Genomic DNA, 13,863 nt, shown 5'->3' with positions numbered 1-13,863 from the left:
AGAATGATGCCAGTGAATGAAGTGTCTGATGTAAAAGCTCCCAGGGACCTCCTTTGTGCCTGGAGGTTTGGGGACCACCCCATTCTCCCAAGCATCTGTTTCACACTGGACAGGACAGGCAGGATGTTAGGACATTTACTCACAGGAGAGGGGCACTTGAGTTTGGTTCGGCTGTGGGTGAAGTTGTTGGAGGTTGTCTTCTGGCCCACTGGTTCCAGCTGAGGAGAGAAAGGAAACCATGATTTCCTCCACTGCAGGTAGACCTCTCAGTTGGAGGAGCATCTCTACCTGACTCCCTCCCTCTGCAAGGGTGGGTTGACACCAGCAATAAGTGCAAGATTCACAGCAGATCCCAGCTGCCCCGGGCCAGAGCTGGACCTGTCTTCTGGACCCTGAATATGTGCCCGGGAGTGACCAAGGAAGACCCTGAGGCCCAGCAGACCGACCCTGGTTGGTCCCACCATAGTGAGTATATAGAAAGGCTTGACCCAGAACTTCCATCTCCTGCTTCCTTTCTGGGTGGTTGTGGTTACAGACACACATTTGCAACTTTATGAAATGGTGGTAATCATATTTACCAACTCTAAGTGTGTGGGGCTAGTCACTTTCAGAAAAACTTTGAGAACATATTGGTTACTATTCTTGGCTTGTCAACCTTAAGAAATTGAAGTTTCTCCCTTGAGCTACTACCAGGTATGTTTTTCACATAGATATAGAGGTTTACTTGAAACACCCCTGGAGCAATTTTTGTTCAGAGAGGTTCTGCTTAATACTTTTAATCCTGAGATCCTCTGAGAGTGAGCTAGAAGCCACTGTTCACCCCTTCCCAGCATCCTTAGTCAACAGCCTGCCCCCTGACACATGGCCAGCACTGAGAATCCTGACGGTGTAGCATCTACCCTTAGAATCTGCTTCCCTGCCTGGTCCTGAGCCCCTCTGCTCCTGAACCCCAGGGACTGCCTGTGAGGAAAGTGAAAGGATGCTATGCCAGCTAATGACCACACCTTGCCCGTGTCCTTGCTTTCTGTTGTCCCACAGCTGCTCTGGTCCTGAACGAGACACAGGGTGACTGGCAGAGCAGTGGACACACCCATTGGGGTCCTGGCTCTGCTGCTAAGAGCTGTGAGGTGCTACTCAGGCTCCCAAGCTGCCCGACAATCCACATTCGGCTGTTGCAAGCATCAGATGAGAAGATGAAATGAAAGCATGCTGAGCAGGAGGTAGTTTACTTATATATCATTTCTACTTTTTTCTTCTTTTTTTTTGTAAGATTTGAGAGAGAGAGCGAGAGAGAGAGAGAGAGAGAGAGAGAGAGAGAGAGAAGGGGGAAGGAGAGGGAGAAGCAGACTCCCCACTGAGCAGGGAGCCCAATGCAATGTGGGACTCTATCCCAAAACCCTGGGATCATGACTTGAGCTGAAGAGAGATGCTTAAGACTGAGCCACCTAGATGCCCCTTTATTTATTTATTTATTTTATTTTTTAAAAAAGATTTTGTTTGTTTATTCGAGAGAGACAGATGGGCAGAGACATAGGCAGAGGGAGAAGCAGGCTCCATGCAGGGAGTCCGAGGTGGGACTCGTTCCTGGGACTCCAGGATCATGCCCTGGGCCAAAGGGAGTTGCTACACTGCTGAGCCACCCAGATGCCCCTTGTTTCTACTTTCTTAGAGCTGAGGAGGCACATACTCATTGTAAAGGAAATGCTACCGAGTGATGTATAGATGCTCAAGGTTGGGTTGGCTGATTTCCTGACATTCCACAAGCCCAGGAACTGACTGGCACAGAGGAAGATAAAGATCATGTGGGTTTGATGACTGCACTGATTTCTCTCTCCCCCTGCCCCCAAGCCTATTTCTCTCCACCACCTCACCCATCTACCCAATTTTCTTGACCCCAAATGGAGGAGTCCTCATTTGTTCCTTTTCTTTTGAATTCCAGTTAACATACAGTGTAATACTAGCGTACAACATAGTGATTCAACACTTCCATACAACACCCAGTGCTCATCACAAGTGCACGCCTTCATCCCCATCACCTAGTTAACCAATCCCCTTACCCACCTCCTTTTTTTTTTTTCTCCCTTTTCTACTTCATCTAAAATCTTTCTCAAATCTGACCACTTCTCTTCTTCTCCAGTGTCATCACCCTGGGCCCATCCACCTTCATCTCTCACCTGGGCTCCAGTAGCCACCTCCTGATCTAATTCTACTCTTCCTTCCCTCAAGTCTCCTGCCACATGGCAGCCAGAGGGCAAACCAGATCCTTTGGCTCCCTTTTTGGAAGCCATCCAAGGACCTGGCCCTACTCTTACTCTCACCCCTCTGACCTTGCTCACTTCCCTCCAGTTACACTGGCCCTTATGCTGCTCAGGCACTTCAAACTCATTCCTGACTTCGGGCCCACACAGGTCCTATTTCTTCTGCCTGGAACACTCTGGCCCTAGACCTCTGCAGGCCTGGCAGATCCTTGACATTCAGTTCTCAGTTCATAATGTCACTTGGTGATGCCTCCCTCTAACCCACCATTACTGTAACATTACCTGGCCTTTTTTTTTTTTTTTAGCTCTGAATATAGTCAGACAGTCTTACTGATGTGTTGCATTTTGTCTGTCCTTTCCCCATGAGTGCAAGGATGTTCCGTTCCCCAGCACCTGGGGTAGTCCCCACTACATAGTGATGCTCAATGGGTAAGGGAATGTGTAGATGAAATGGAGTCAGAGTCCTCAGTGGAGAAGCTCAGGCAAGAAGGCTTGGGGCTGGCCACAGGAAATGAAGTTGTTTCTCCTAGAACCCACCTTTCCTAAGCCAGATACTGCAGATACCAACCATGTGGCAAATAACAGGGCTGGGGCAGGGTGTGGTGAGCTGGGTGGGCATCTAGTTTGTTTTGGGGATTCAAGGAAGGCTTCCTGTAGGAGCTGGCATCTGATTTGTTTGTTTGTTTGTTTGTTTTGGCACCTGATTTGAATGTTCAAGTGGCTACGAGTTAGTGAGGAGAAGAAGGTTGGAAGGGCAGTTCACAATAAGGGGATGAGCAAGAGCAGACCCACAGACCCATGAGATACCATGGGTGGTGCAGGAAACTTCACTCCTCACTAGACTGCCCACCTGCCAATCAGAGGGGTGTGGGAGTGACTGTTGGAGGGGTTAATTAGGGCCAAGTCTCCGAAGGCCTGGTGTGCTATGCTAAGGGGCCTGGCCTTTCCCCTTTGGGGAGGGGCAGGCCGCAGAAGTTTGGTCAGATATTCAATTAGACAGATTCCTGTGGCTGCCCTAGTGAAGAGATCTAATGCAGTGGTTTGTAAACACTGTACAATAATAATAATACAGGGGAGCTTCTAAACCTACTGAACCCAGGTGCTACCCCAGACTAATCCAGAATTTCTGGAGATGAGGTCCAGGCACTAAATAGTGTGGTGTTTGGGTTATCATTTTAAAGTCAATTTTTTATTGAAGCTAATTATATATAGAAACAAGTATAAATCATAGATGAACAGCTGATAAATTATGGTAAAATGAAGGAACTCATGCAACCAGCAGCCAAATTAAGGTACAGAATATTACCAGCACTCAGAAGCTCCCCTCCCACTCTTTTCCAGTACTTTCTTTCCCCCCACCCAAAGACCATATATTAATTTGCTTGTTTTTGAAATTTATAGACCTAGTTGCATTTGGCTAAAGTTTGCTTATTCTCTGTGCTGTAAGGTACTCCATTACATAAATATGCCACATTTTGATTATCCATTCTATTGGTGCACATTTGGGGAGCATCCTGCCTGGGGATTATGGATGGCGCTGCCGTGAAAATTCTTTTGTTTGAGTCCACGTGTATGTTTCTGTTGGGGATATATACACAGGGATGGGATCACGGGGTCAAAGGGAATCCAGATGTTCAGCCTTAATGGCTATGCCAAACTGACTGCCAGTATTAATAACCTCCGGATTATTCTAACCTCTAATCAGAGCTGAGCATCGCTGTTCTAATGGCATGGTTAACCATTAGAGTCAGGGTCATCAATTAGGAGGTCACCCAGCACCTAGAGTGATGCAAATGTCAGAGGACAGCAAGATTTCTAGGGAAGAAAAGGCAGCAGTGGGAAATAGGCATCAGAGAAAAGAAGGAAAAAAGGAAAAAAAAAAAAGAAGGAGGAAAAAGGAAGATGAAAACAATGCCTTGTTCTACTGGTGTTTCTGGATTTGGCTTTGCACAGGTCTCCGGAGGAGGCATAATCTGTTGAGCAGAGGGGCAGGAGATGAAATAGTCTAGAAGTGTGTTTGTTGCTGCAGTAGGGTAGCCTGTGAGCGTTGGCCAAAGCCTGCAGACACTATGTCATCAGACTCTTGGAGTGAGACGTGAATTCACTGGTTATATATGTGCTGACCCGGTTGGGGGTAGGAAGGCTGGTGGGTGCTGTGGCCAGGACACTAGGGGATTTGACGTGGGTTCTAATCCCTGCTTGGCCGAGAACTGGCTGTGTGATCCCAGGCAAAGTGCTTCAGCTCCCTAGTTCCAGAGCATTCTGCAAGATCTTCTCGAGTTCCAATGGCCTATCTATATGTCGCTCTAGGGGTCACCAGAAGGAAGTGATCTGAAAAGTTGGCATGATGTAATAGGTTTATATCTGCGATGGTTTGGGATGAAAACACTGGACTATATAATTACTCCCCCAAATTATATAGCACAGGATAAAACACTCTTAGATGATTTCAGTTTAGTTTTGCTTTGTTTTGTAAAATTAGGGGCATGGGTAGGATAATGGTGGCTGGGAGCCCTGGACTGACTGGTTGGGTAGTGTTACCAATATGGCTCCATGGCAGCGTTCACCTTTTGTTTTCCTACCTTATCCCCTCCCACTTGCCTTTATGTATAAAAGCCTCAGGCCTGGGCCAATGGGGAGAACCACCCAGCTGCTTTGGAAGAGGAGACTGGAGCTGTGTTGTTAATTCATGCAGAAAGAAACCAAGACCAATAGGCCTGACTGTGTTCAGGTCATTGATCTGGTCATCATGCCCCAGAAAACTCCTGGAGCACCAGGGCATTACGTGGGCTGGGAGTGCCGCAGGTAGGAAGACTACGCCTACCCTGATGGAAATGCTGAGAAGGAAAGGTGAAGGGGCTTTAGCATCTCAGGCCCTTCTTAAAATCTGTGGATCTGGGCGGCCCCAGTGGCACGCAGTGGTTTAGTGCCAGCTGCAGCCCGGGGCATGATCCTGGAGACCCGGGATCGAGTCCCATGTCGGGCTCCCTGCATGCAGCCTGCTTCTCCCTCTGCCTGTGTCTCTGCCTCTCTCTTTCTCTGTGTGTCGCTCATAAATAAATAAAATCTTAAAAAAAAAGAATCTGTGGATACCCCTGAGCTCTTGGGGGGGTGGTGGGGGGGTACAAATCAGACAGTGCACAGATACCCACTCGTTGGGGAGAGGGATTGAAGTCATGGGACTCCATCAGTGAAGGACAACTGGACTTCAAAACTGCTCTCAGGAATGATATTGTGCAAACTTTGGAGAACAAGATCCCCATGGAGGTTGGGTGGGAGGGAATTCAAAGATGTTTTGACTGTAGTTCCGAGTCCTGGGCTGACAGAGTGTGACGAAAGCTTTAGCAGTGGGCAGAATGTGGTGTCAACAGCAGGAAAACAAAGGGAGAGGAAGGCTGAGTCTGTGATTAACTGGGCCAAGGATGGAACCTGCTGGCATGCTGCTCTGGGGAGAGGAGGTGGTGTGGCTAAGGGGAAGGCAGCGCTGGGCCTGCCGGATGAGGCGGCAGGTGTGGGAATATTTGCACAGGGAAATCCTGGCAGAGAGGCAGCCAGCCCGAAACTGCAGTAAAAGCAAGAGTGTGGATTTGTTTAGTCACCATGGGAGAAATGGGGGAATGCAGGTTGGGGTGGGGATTGGGTTACCCGCTGAGCCAAGATCAAAAGAAGCCACTGGATTGGAAAGGCATTTCATTTGCTCTGTGCAACAGGATACAGCTATTGGGGTTACTGGTCAAGCTCTGTGCCAGCAGGGCTGATTGTAGAGGAGTGGCCAGCCCAAAGAGGCAGGGCACAAGGCCAGGTGGCCCCTCAGCTGTATGTGCATTTCCTATGGTCCCCATGATCCTCATAAGAAAAGACTGGAATAGGTGATAGCCTGGGGAAACAGGCTGGGTGGCTCTTTTCTTTTTGATGCTTAAATAATCATTGGGAACATGTTGAGACTAGGGTAATGGGGCCTGGCATTCTTTGAATGCTAAGGATTGTGTTGGGTGCTATGCACATGTTCCCTCAATTTTCTGAGATCTGTGTCATTTTCACTTTTTTTTTTTAACAGATATTGATACAGAGGATCAAAGAGAACATTTGCCCAAAGTCAGATAGGAAGGGGTTGAAGCCGATTTCATCTTGTTTATCTGACTACAAGATTGTCTACCACCACCACCCCAGTACCCCCTGCCCCAGTACTGGGAATCGCTAAAAAGTTGGATCTGTCAGGACAAATAAGTTGTGCCACCATTTCGAGCTTTGGGGAGAAAGGAGCCAGCAGGTTTTCTGTTTTGGGGAATGGTCAACACCCCTGGGTTGCCCTCTTGGACACAGCGTATGGGGCGCTCAGGCACTCACCATGTTGTTCCAGAGCGCAATGGCCATCTCGGCATGGCCCCGTTCTGAGAAGTGGAAACAGTCCTCTGAGAAGAAGGTGAGGTCAGCGCCCCCTCTCTGTGACCAAAAGCAAAGGGATTATGTTCCTGTGGAACAGAGGTACCACCACCCACCCCTGCAGATGTCTGGGCATTATTCCTTTCAATTCTGCTGCCACTTGGCTGAGATATTGATGAAAAAACTCCTCAATTTTGGAACTTTGAAAAAGACCTGAATTGCATCTACCCACAGTCCATCCCTTTTCCTTTTACATCCCTGCCCTAATACATGAAAAAAAAAACTTTAGGAAGTTTCCATTCTATCCAAATTTAGCAAATAGCAGGACCATGCCTGAGGAGCTGGGTCACTGTTAATTTTCTCCTTTTCTTTCCAACTACAAGTTCCAATCATACTAAAAAAAAAAAAAAAAAAAAAAAAAGGAAAACAGAAAAAGCAACCCCTTGGGAACCCTCTTGGAACCATATGGTCAGAAAAAGCTCAGCTATAGAAGGAAGTACATCACCTAAGAAGGGCCTCTACACACGCGCCTCCCAGAAATGCCCGCAGCTTACACTGTTCAGGGGGACAAGAGTGTTTTGGAAGAAAGGCTGCACAACCACCGCGAAGTCCTCGCGCTGCAGGTACTGGGGCCAGTAGGACAACCTGTAGATGCCACTCTGTGGATGGGGAAGAGGTTCCTCAGCCCCTGGCAGGACTGGGCAGACGAGCTCTAGTCCTGCTGCCTGGGGTTGGTGGTGATGGGGGGACCCACCCTAGCCAGAGGTGACTTCAAGGGATCCTCTAGCACACATGCATGTGCTCATTTCGTCTGCACCCAGGCGTGAGCACCACCCATTCTGTTTCAAAGTCTCTGAGGCTCGGTCTGAGTCTGAGAGGACTGCTTGGGCCAAAGGTGGATGGATTATTTATCCCCTATTCTTGCTGCATGAAGAGCTGAGTTAGAACATGGGGTTCCAGTTCAGATCCAGCTCAGATGGGTAGCATTTCAACACCAGCTCCCCAAAATGCCTGTGAACTTGGGGGATGAGCGGCTGTGTCAAAAGGATAGATGTGCTTCTCCTCGAGAAGCTTAACAGTCAATCTGGAAAAATGAGACGGAGTGCAAAAAATATGAGAACCCTCTAGGGCTTCAGGGTCAGTGAAGGTAGACTGAAGCTGATATGGGGAGATACCTGAGGGCAAAGTTTAGTCAGGGGAAGCATCTCAGAAGATACGGGAAGACATGCCCTGCACATGAGGTGGAGAGGTCACAGCAGGGCTCGGGGGAGAAGAGGGAGCGCTGTCAAGAGGGGACAGCATGAGCAGAGGTGGACACAGAATTGGGGACGGAGGTAAGCAGGGCTGGGCTAAGCCTTATGATCTGAGGAAGGGAGGGAAGGAGCCCAACAGGGCAGTGGACACTTCCTCCTTCCTCTGGGTGAGGGATGGTGCCCAGCCTGTGGAATCTACTCCAGTCCCCAGGGCTGGGAGGCAGGGCTTCTTGCAGCTTCCCCTTGGAGATTGTTCTCTTCACCTTGAGAAATGTTTCAGGGGCTGTGATCTACCTTTAGGGAGCAGCCTTCCTCTCAGCAAACCCCTGCTCCCGGGGAATAGAGGGAGCCCCCAGCTGGGACAGGAAGGGGGGGTTACAGCTTCACCTGGAAGTTCCAGTTCATTTGCTTCAGTTCTTGCAGCTCCAGAGAATTCTCCTGGGAACGTCTGAGGCAGGTGCAATTGCTCCTGTGGACAGGTACCCGGTTGGCTGACTGCTGCTAGCACCCCATGTCCCCAGGAAGGAGGCCTGGACCCTGCGCTCTTTGCTTGGGAGGATGGTAAATACACAGGTGCCCCCACAACAGAGCCTTGGGTGATTCGCAGAACCAGGTCACAGTCTAATTCAGGGGCACTGGGGGTGGCAGGTGCATGTTTAAAGAGAAGGTGAGAGAGCTGGCACCTGATATCTGGGTCCCCTTGCCACCTGGCTGCTCCTGCCCCAGCCTAGGCTTCCTCCAGGGAAGGGCTGGAGGTTTGGAAAGACAGCCATGAAAGCCTTATCTTCTTCCCATTCCTCAGACCTCCCAGCTCCACCTCCAGCAGCTTAGGACTTGCCCTTGGGGCTCCAGAGTGGGGAGTCTCTTGGGAGGGTCAACTAGTTTGAGACACACTGACCAGGGAGAATGGAAGATCTGAAGGTTCTGGAGGTGCCATTCACCCCTCCCAGCTATTGGCTGTACCACCTGGTGCCCAACAAGAATGGGAACAGGCTGGTCACCTCTCCAGCAAATCCATTTGACCCCAGGTAGGACTCCTCAGCTCCCTTCAGAATCTCCTCTCCCCTAGCAGCAGCCACAGGACTTCTGGGTGACCCTGTCGCCTCGGAAGATGGCAGCTTCCCTCCAGGATCACAGCCGAGCTTTAATAAATGCCAGCCCTCGCCAGAAATTTGTCTCTTGTACAACATACCTTAGATCCAAGCCTGGCTTTCGACGCTGTTCTAAAAGTTACTATTTACTGAAAGGCTGCCCCACGGGGACCAAACACATCACATGCATTTCTTTCAATCCTCCCTACTCTGCAAGATTTGACAGATGATGAGCAAGAGGCCCAGAGAAGTTATGTAGCTTGTGCGCAATCCCATAGCTCCTCAGTGCCAGAGCCAGATACAGACGTGTGGCTGTCTCCGAAGCTCATTGGCCCGAGGCTGTCTCTCAAACATGGAGCAATCACTGGAGTTTGGAATCAGAGACCATGATTGGGGCCTAAAGGATCATTGTTCTGTGCCTCTCGCTTTACAGCAAAGCGAACTGGGGTCCAGAGAAATAAAGTGACTTGCATACAGTAGGCATTCAGTACTGTAGAGGTATTTCCAAATGATTTGCCAGGCCCCTGGCTAATTGCCAAGGTCTGTCCTTTGGACAGGATCACCTGGCTAAGCCCGCAATGGTTGCCTATGGTGGCATCTGTGAGCCCTGCTGTCCCCAGGTGCCCTCGCCCTGGGACTGTGTACTTACTGAGCTGCCAGGGGCAGGTCACATTTCCCACCTTGGTTCTGGTGTAGGCCAGCCAACTCCATGACCTCTACCACGTTGATAAAAGCCCTTGGAAGCTGTGGGGAGCAGAGGGACGAGCTCTGTTAGTCCCCAGGCCATTGTGGGGGATATCCGTTACTACTGGAAGAAACCTAGGGCCTCAGCTACAATCAAACTTCCTCCTTCCCCAGTTGTTTTGCCAATAAAGAAACTGAGCCACAAGGAGGGGATGTGACTTTTAATGGCTCACTTTATAGCGTGGGAAGCTGAGACACAAGCTGGTTGGCCCAAGTCGCATTGCTAGGAAGCCACCGTACCTGGCTCCAGACTCGGCCAGTTGGTTCCAGAGGCAAACTCTTCGCCACCCAACAATATAGTCTAATTCAGTCAGAATCTCTCTTGCAGGGGAGTTTGTCATCTGCCCCGCCCCCTGCTCCCTTATCTCCCCTCCAGGCATCTGCTCACAGGGGGGCTCTGCTCAGCATGTATCTCACTGAACACAGCTTTCCTAGATGTACCTAGTGAGGGAGGAGGTTGGATGCTGGAAGGAAATGGGACCCAGACACTGGCTCTTGCTCTTCCCTACCTCCTCATAGAGGATGTCCAGGGCCTGTTTGATATGCCAAACATACTCCTCGGCTGAGTGGGCCTCCTGTGAAGAGAGCAGGGGGCTCTTGTCAGCCCCGGGGTAGTGGTCTGATGACAAGTACAAGAGGGCTTGGGGTGATGGCACAGTGGGGCTAGGATGGTACCAGACAGGCTGAGAAGCCCAGCCCTTGTTCTGGGGGATACTGGTCTTCCTTTGACCCCCTACTAGCCACCGTGAATAATCCCCACCCCTCCTCTATCCACAGTATCTCAAATGCAGAGGCAGACTCTGACCGTGCTGGGCCCTGCCTCTTCTCTGGTCCCATCTGTCACCAGCCTTAGGCCTCTGAACCATGTCTGTGCCCTGAGGAGTGCACACTCTTTCTTTTGGGCTAATGGCCCATGCGGCCCCATTACCTCCCCCTAATTTCTATTCTTTTGATTCAGTTCAATAGTCTCCTCCTCTGACCCATTTCTCGACTGGAGGCTGATTTAGCCCCTTCCTAAAACATGGCCTGAGTTAATCCTGGTGGTGGTCTCCAGGTCTTTTCCACAAAAAGATGCTTTCAGGAGTATAAATCTGACTTTGCAGGAGGGGCAGGTATTCTGGGGATAGTAGAGGCATTTTCCTGTTACCAAGTGTCCACAGGCAGCTCTGGGGCCTCTTCTGGCCTCCTGGACCCTCTTGAGTCCAGGACACAATGGCATTTAATCCATTGGGGTTGGGTCATTTCTGCCTCTAGAGGCTGGGCAGTAATGGAGAGGCTAGAGGGGAAGAGGCTATGGAGTGGGGGAGGGTAATTCTCATCCAGACTTCAGTAGATGTCTGAGCCATGAGCAGTGATAACGTGCTTTATTCCCCTGCCTGTGACTCCAAACATTCTACCGGGGTGTCTGAGTTATGGCAGCTGCTCTTTTCTGGCCAAATAAAATACAGGACATCCCCAACTTAGAACAAGATGTATTCCAAAAGTTACAGCTCCCCAAAGACTTTAAGTCTGGACATATTTCCCCATAGAAACAACATCAGGAATAGGTTTGTAGGCCAGCTGGCTGAGGCCGGTTTGCTCACGATGTTCTTGGGGCAGCAAGCCATCCTACTGGGACTGGTTTAATTTTATCCAGCCTTGTTGATGACATCGTTTCAGCCTCTCCTTGCACATATGTGCACATGCACACACCATAAAAACATCAAAAAATGGGTAGGGATTCCAGCACATGTGGGGTGAGGCTTGCTAGTTACTCACTGGATACCAAAGAACAGTATTTGTGTACATAAGAGCAGTGCCTGAAGACTGGGTGCATCTAGACACTTCTGGAGTTGGGGAACCAATGCAGCCACTGTCCTAGGGGCCACTCAGCAGTGGGAAAGGCCCAGGTCTGCCCAGGCAGGCTGGGGTGCCTGGGGCAGCAGGCCAGGGTGACTTCCATGGCGTTGGGCAGGGGCCTACCGGATTCTCGCAGTAATGACACATGTCGTTGCTCCCAATGAAGAGTGTGATCAGCTTCCAGTCATTCTCTAGGTCGATTTCCTGAAGGGACAGAAGGCACTGAGTCCAAACTTTAGTAGTGGGGGAGGAGGGGGAGCACATGTAGGTGATGGTCACCAGGCTAGACAGCACCGCTCCCCCACTTCACCCTCTTGTGCCCCAGTGGAGAAAAGATACCAAGTAGAGGGTCTCTGACTTTCACCTCGGTGCCTGGCAAGGAGCTCCAGAGAGCGGGCTTTGTGTGTGCATGTGTGTGTGCCTGCTTACACAGGGGAGGATGACTATTTTTCCTTTGAAATCCTAAGAAAGCTGCAGTACATCATGGAACGTATTAACATACCCATGATATGTGATCTAAATGCCTTCAAAGGAGCAGGAGGCAAAAGATGGAACTAGAAACACAAGCCCCGAACTGCCTCTTGGTAGAGCTCTTCTGGTCTGAGTCCAGGGAGAGGGGACTGGTAGAGACAGGAGGGAGAACCTGGCCTGTAGGAAGGGGTGGGGGGGGGGGAACGGGAGGCCCTCAAGGAGCCTGCCTTCGGCTCAGCCACCACCATAACAGGAGTCCTGCCAGGCGCTGAATTCTGAATTCTAAGGCCTAAACACAAAGCATTTTAAAAAGTGCCAGTGAGAAATCTTCGAGGGGCTGGGTGAGCGGGAAGGAGGAAGGATTGGAATGAGCAGCCTATTTTTAGAATTCAGAGTTTACATAATAGGGCTCCGCAAAGCCAATTCTTGGGAAAGGTGGGAAACTGCCAAAGGCCAAGGCCAGCTCCGCTCCCTTCTGTGATGGCCTCGGGGTGGGGTACAGAGCCTGGGTCAGGAAGGGGCAGCAGACAGGGTGTATCGGTGGTAAGGCCTGCTTCCCCTGGCTCATTTGACGCCTCTTCAAGACCAGCAGGGGCTTAAATGGTGCAGAGCGGGCCCTTTTGGGGCCAATGCAACCCACTCCAGATAGCTGGAAACAGCCCTTTCAGAGTGGCCCAGGGTCCTGTACTCACGGGGTGGTTTTTCATTCGCTCCACCAGGTCCCGGGCCTGGGCCGGCATGTCCCTAGATGAGGAAGAGAAAGGAACTTCAGAGCTGGCTGCAAAGCAAGAGCTCAGGCTGTAGGATTTGGGCCTGGTGACACAGGTGCTTCAAGGAGAGAAATTCATATAAAGCTTATTCCTTCAGAATGCATCCTAAGGCTTTTCAAGTCTCAAGAAATCTCAACCTAGTAAAAATCAAAGATTGGCCAGGGACCTCGAAGCCACACAGATGCAGACCCTGCCAAGGGCTAGTGTGCATCCAGCCACCTCCTTCTGCAAGCCTGGTCCTCCCCCCACAGCCACTGGGGTTGGGGTCTGGTCAGCTTTCCCGGAGGGATGATCCCTTACATTCCACTCAGCTCTTTCACTGCAAGCTGAGCCTGTTCAGATCTTATTCGGCTGCGTGTTTTAAAAATAACCTTTTGTATATTTGAAAAAAGTCACAGCCTTAAATTATCCCTCTGGCTTTTTCTTTTCAGGCGTCATGACTCCTTAACCTTCACTTCTAAATCCCACTCTCTGTTCCTTTAATCCTTTTTTCTACTCTGTACTTACTTTGGACTTCTACACCATTCCCCATCTTCTAGATCTTTCTCCCTGCCAGCACAAGAAGCTGGGGGGAGGGGGCCAGGGAGACAAATCCGGACAGGATTAGCTTTCCCTTCATCTTCCAGATGTCTGCCACAAATATGGAAAATGAACACTCTGGGTAAGAGCTAAGCATGTTGATGGAACAGTACTCAGCAGTAAAGACGAATGAAGTGCTGATACACACAACATGAGTGCGTCTCAAAATGACTTGCCAGGTGACTGAAGTTAGGAGTACCTAGTGGAGGATTCCATTCACATAACATTCTAGAAGATGAAACTGATCTCTAGAGACAGAAAGCAGGTCAGTGGCTACCTGGGGCCCAGGGAGTGGGGTAGAGATGGGAGCAGCAGGAGGGAAAGATGGATTACAAAGGGCACAGGGGGAAAAACAAACACAAAACAAAAAACAAAGGGCACAGGGAAACTTTTGGATGTGATAGGTGTTATCTGGATTCCAGTGATGGTTTAACAGCTCTGTACATATGCCAGGCTTATCAAGTTGTATACATTA

At 50.1% G+C, this 13,863-nt stretch overlaps 1 protein-coding gene and 1 long non-coding RNA gene across 6 annotated transcripts in view; one reads left to right on the top strand and one right to left on the bottom strand.

Annotated features, from left to right (window-relative positions):
• The window catches only part of LOC129510913 (uncharacterized), a 38,032-nt gene extending 31,435 nt beyond the window's left edge, over positions 1-6,597 (top strand). Inside the window, exons 3-5 of the long non-coding RNA XR_008664717.1 lie at positions 258-465; positions 1,039-1,220; positions 6,316-6,597. This is a non-coding gene — a long non-coding RNA (uncharacterized LOC129510913). The remainder of the gene's footprint in view (positions 1-257; positions 466-1,038; positions 1,221-6,315) is intronic.
• The window catches only part of PLB1 (phospholipase B1), a 139,453-nt gene that overhangs the window by 1,690 nt on the left and 123,900 nt on the right, over positions 1-13,863 (bottom strand). For 4 of the 5 annotated variants that reach the window (XM_055327243.1, XM_055327241.1, XM_055327244.1 and 1 more), the window contains 8 exons: positions 12,732-12,783; positions 11,692-11,772; positions 10,239-10,304; positions 9,635-9,729; positions 8,282-8,363; positions 7,196-7,300; positions 6,606-6,701; positions 144-218 (listed from right to left, as the gene is read on the bottom strand). In XM_055327243.1, coding sequence (XP_055183218.1) covers positions 144-218; positions 6,606-6,701; positions 7,196-7,300; positions 8,282-8,363; positions 9,635-9,729; positions 10,239-10,304; positions 11,692-11,772; positions 12,732-12,783 — 652 coding nt within the window. The remainder of the gene's footprint in view (positions 1-143; positions 219-6,605; positions 6,702-7,195; positions 7,301-8,281; positions 8,364-9,634; positions 9,730-10,238; positions 10,305-11,691; positions 11,773-12,731; positions 12,784-13,863) is intronic. The other variant, XM_055327245.1, reaches the window with a different exon arrangement.

Source organism: Nyctereutes procyonoides, unplaced genomic scaffold (assembly GCF_905146905.1).
Source record: "Nyctereutes procyonoides isolate TBG_1078 unplaced genomic scaffold, NYPRO_anot_genome, whole genome shotgun sequence".
Lineage (NCBI taxonomy): Eukaryota > Metazoa > Chordata > Mammalia > Carnivora > Canidae > Nyctereutes > Nyctereutes procyonoides.
The sequence above is the reverse complement of the archived record's forward strand: the minus strand, read 5'-3'. Positions and strand labels throughout refer to the sequence as shown.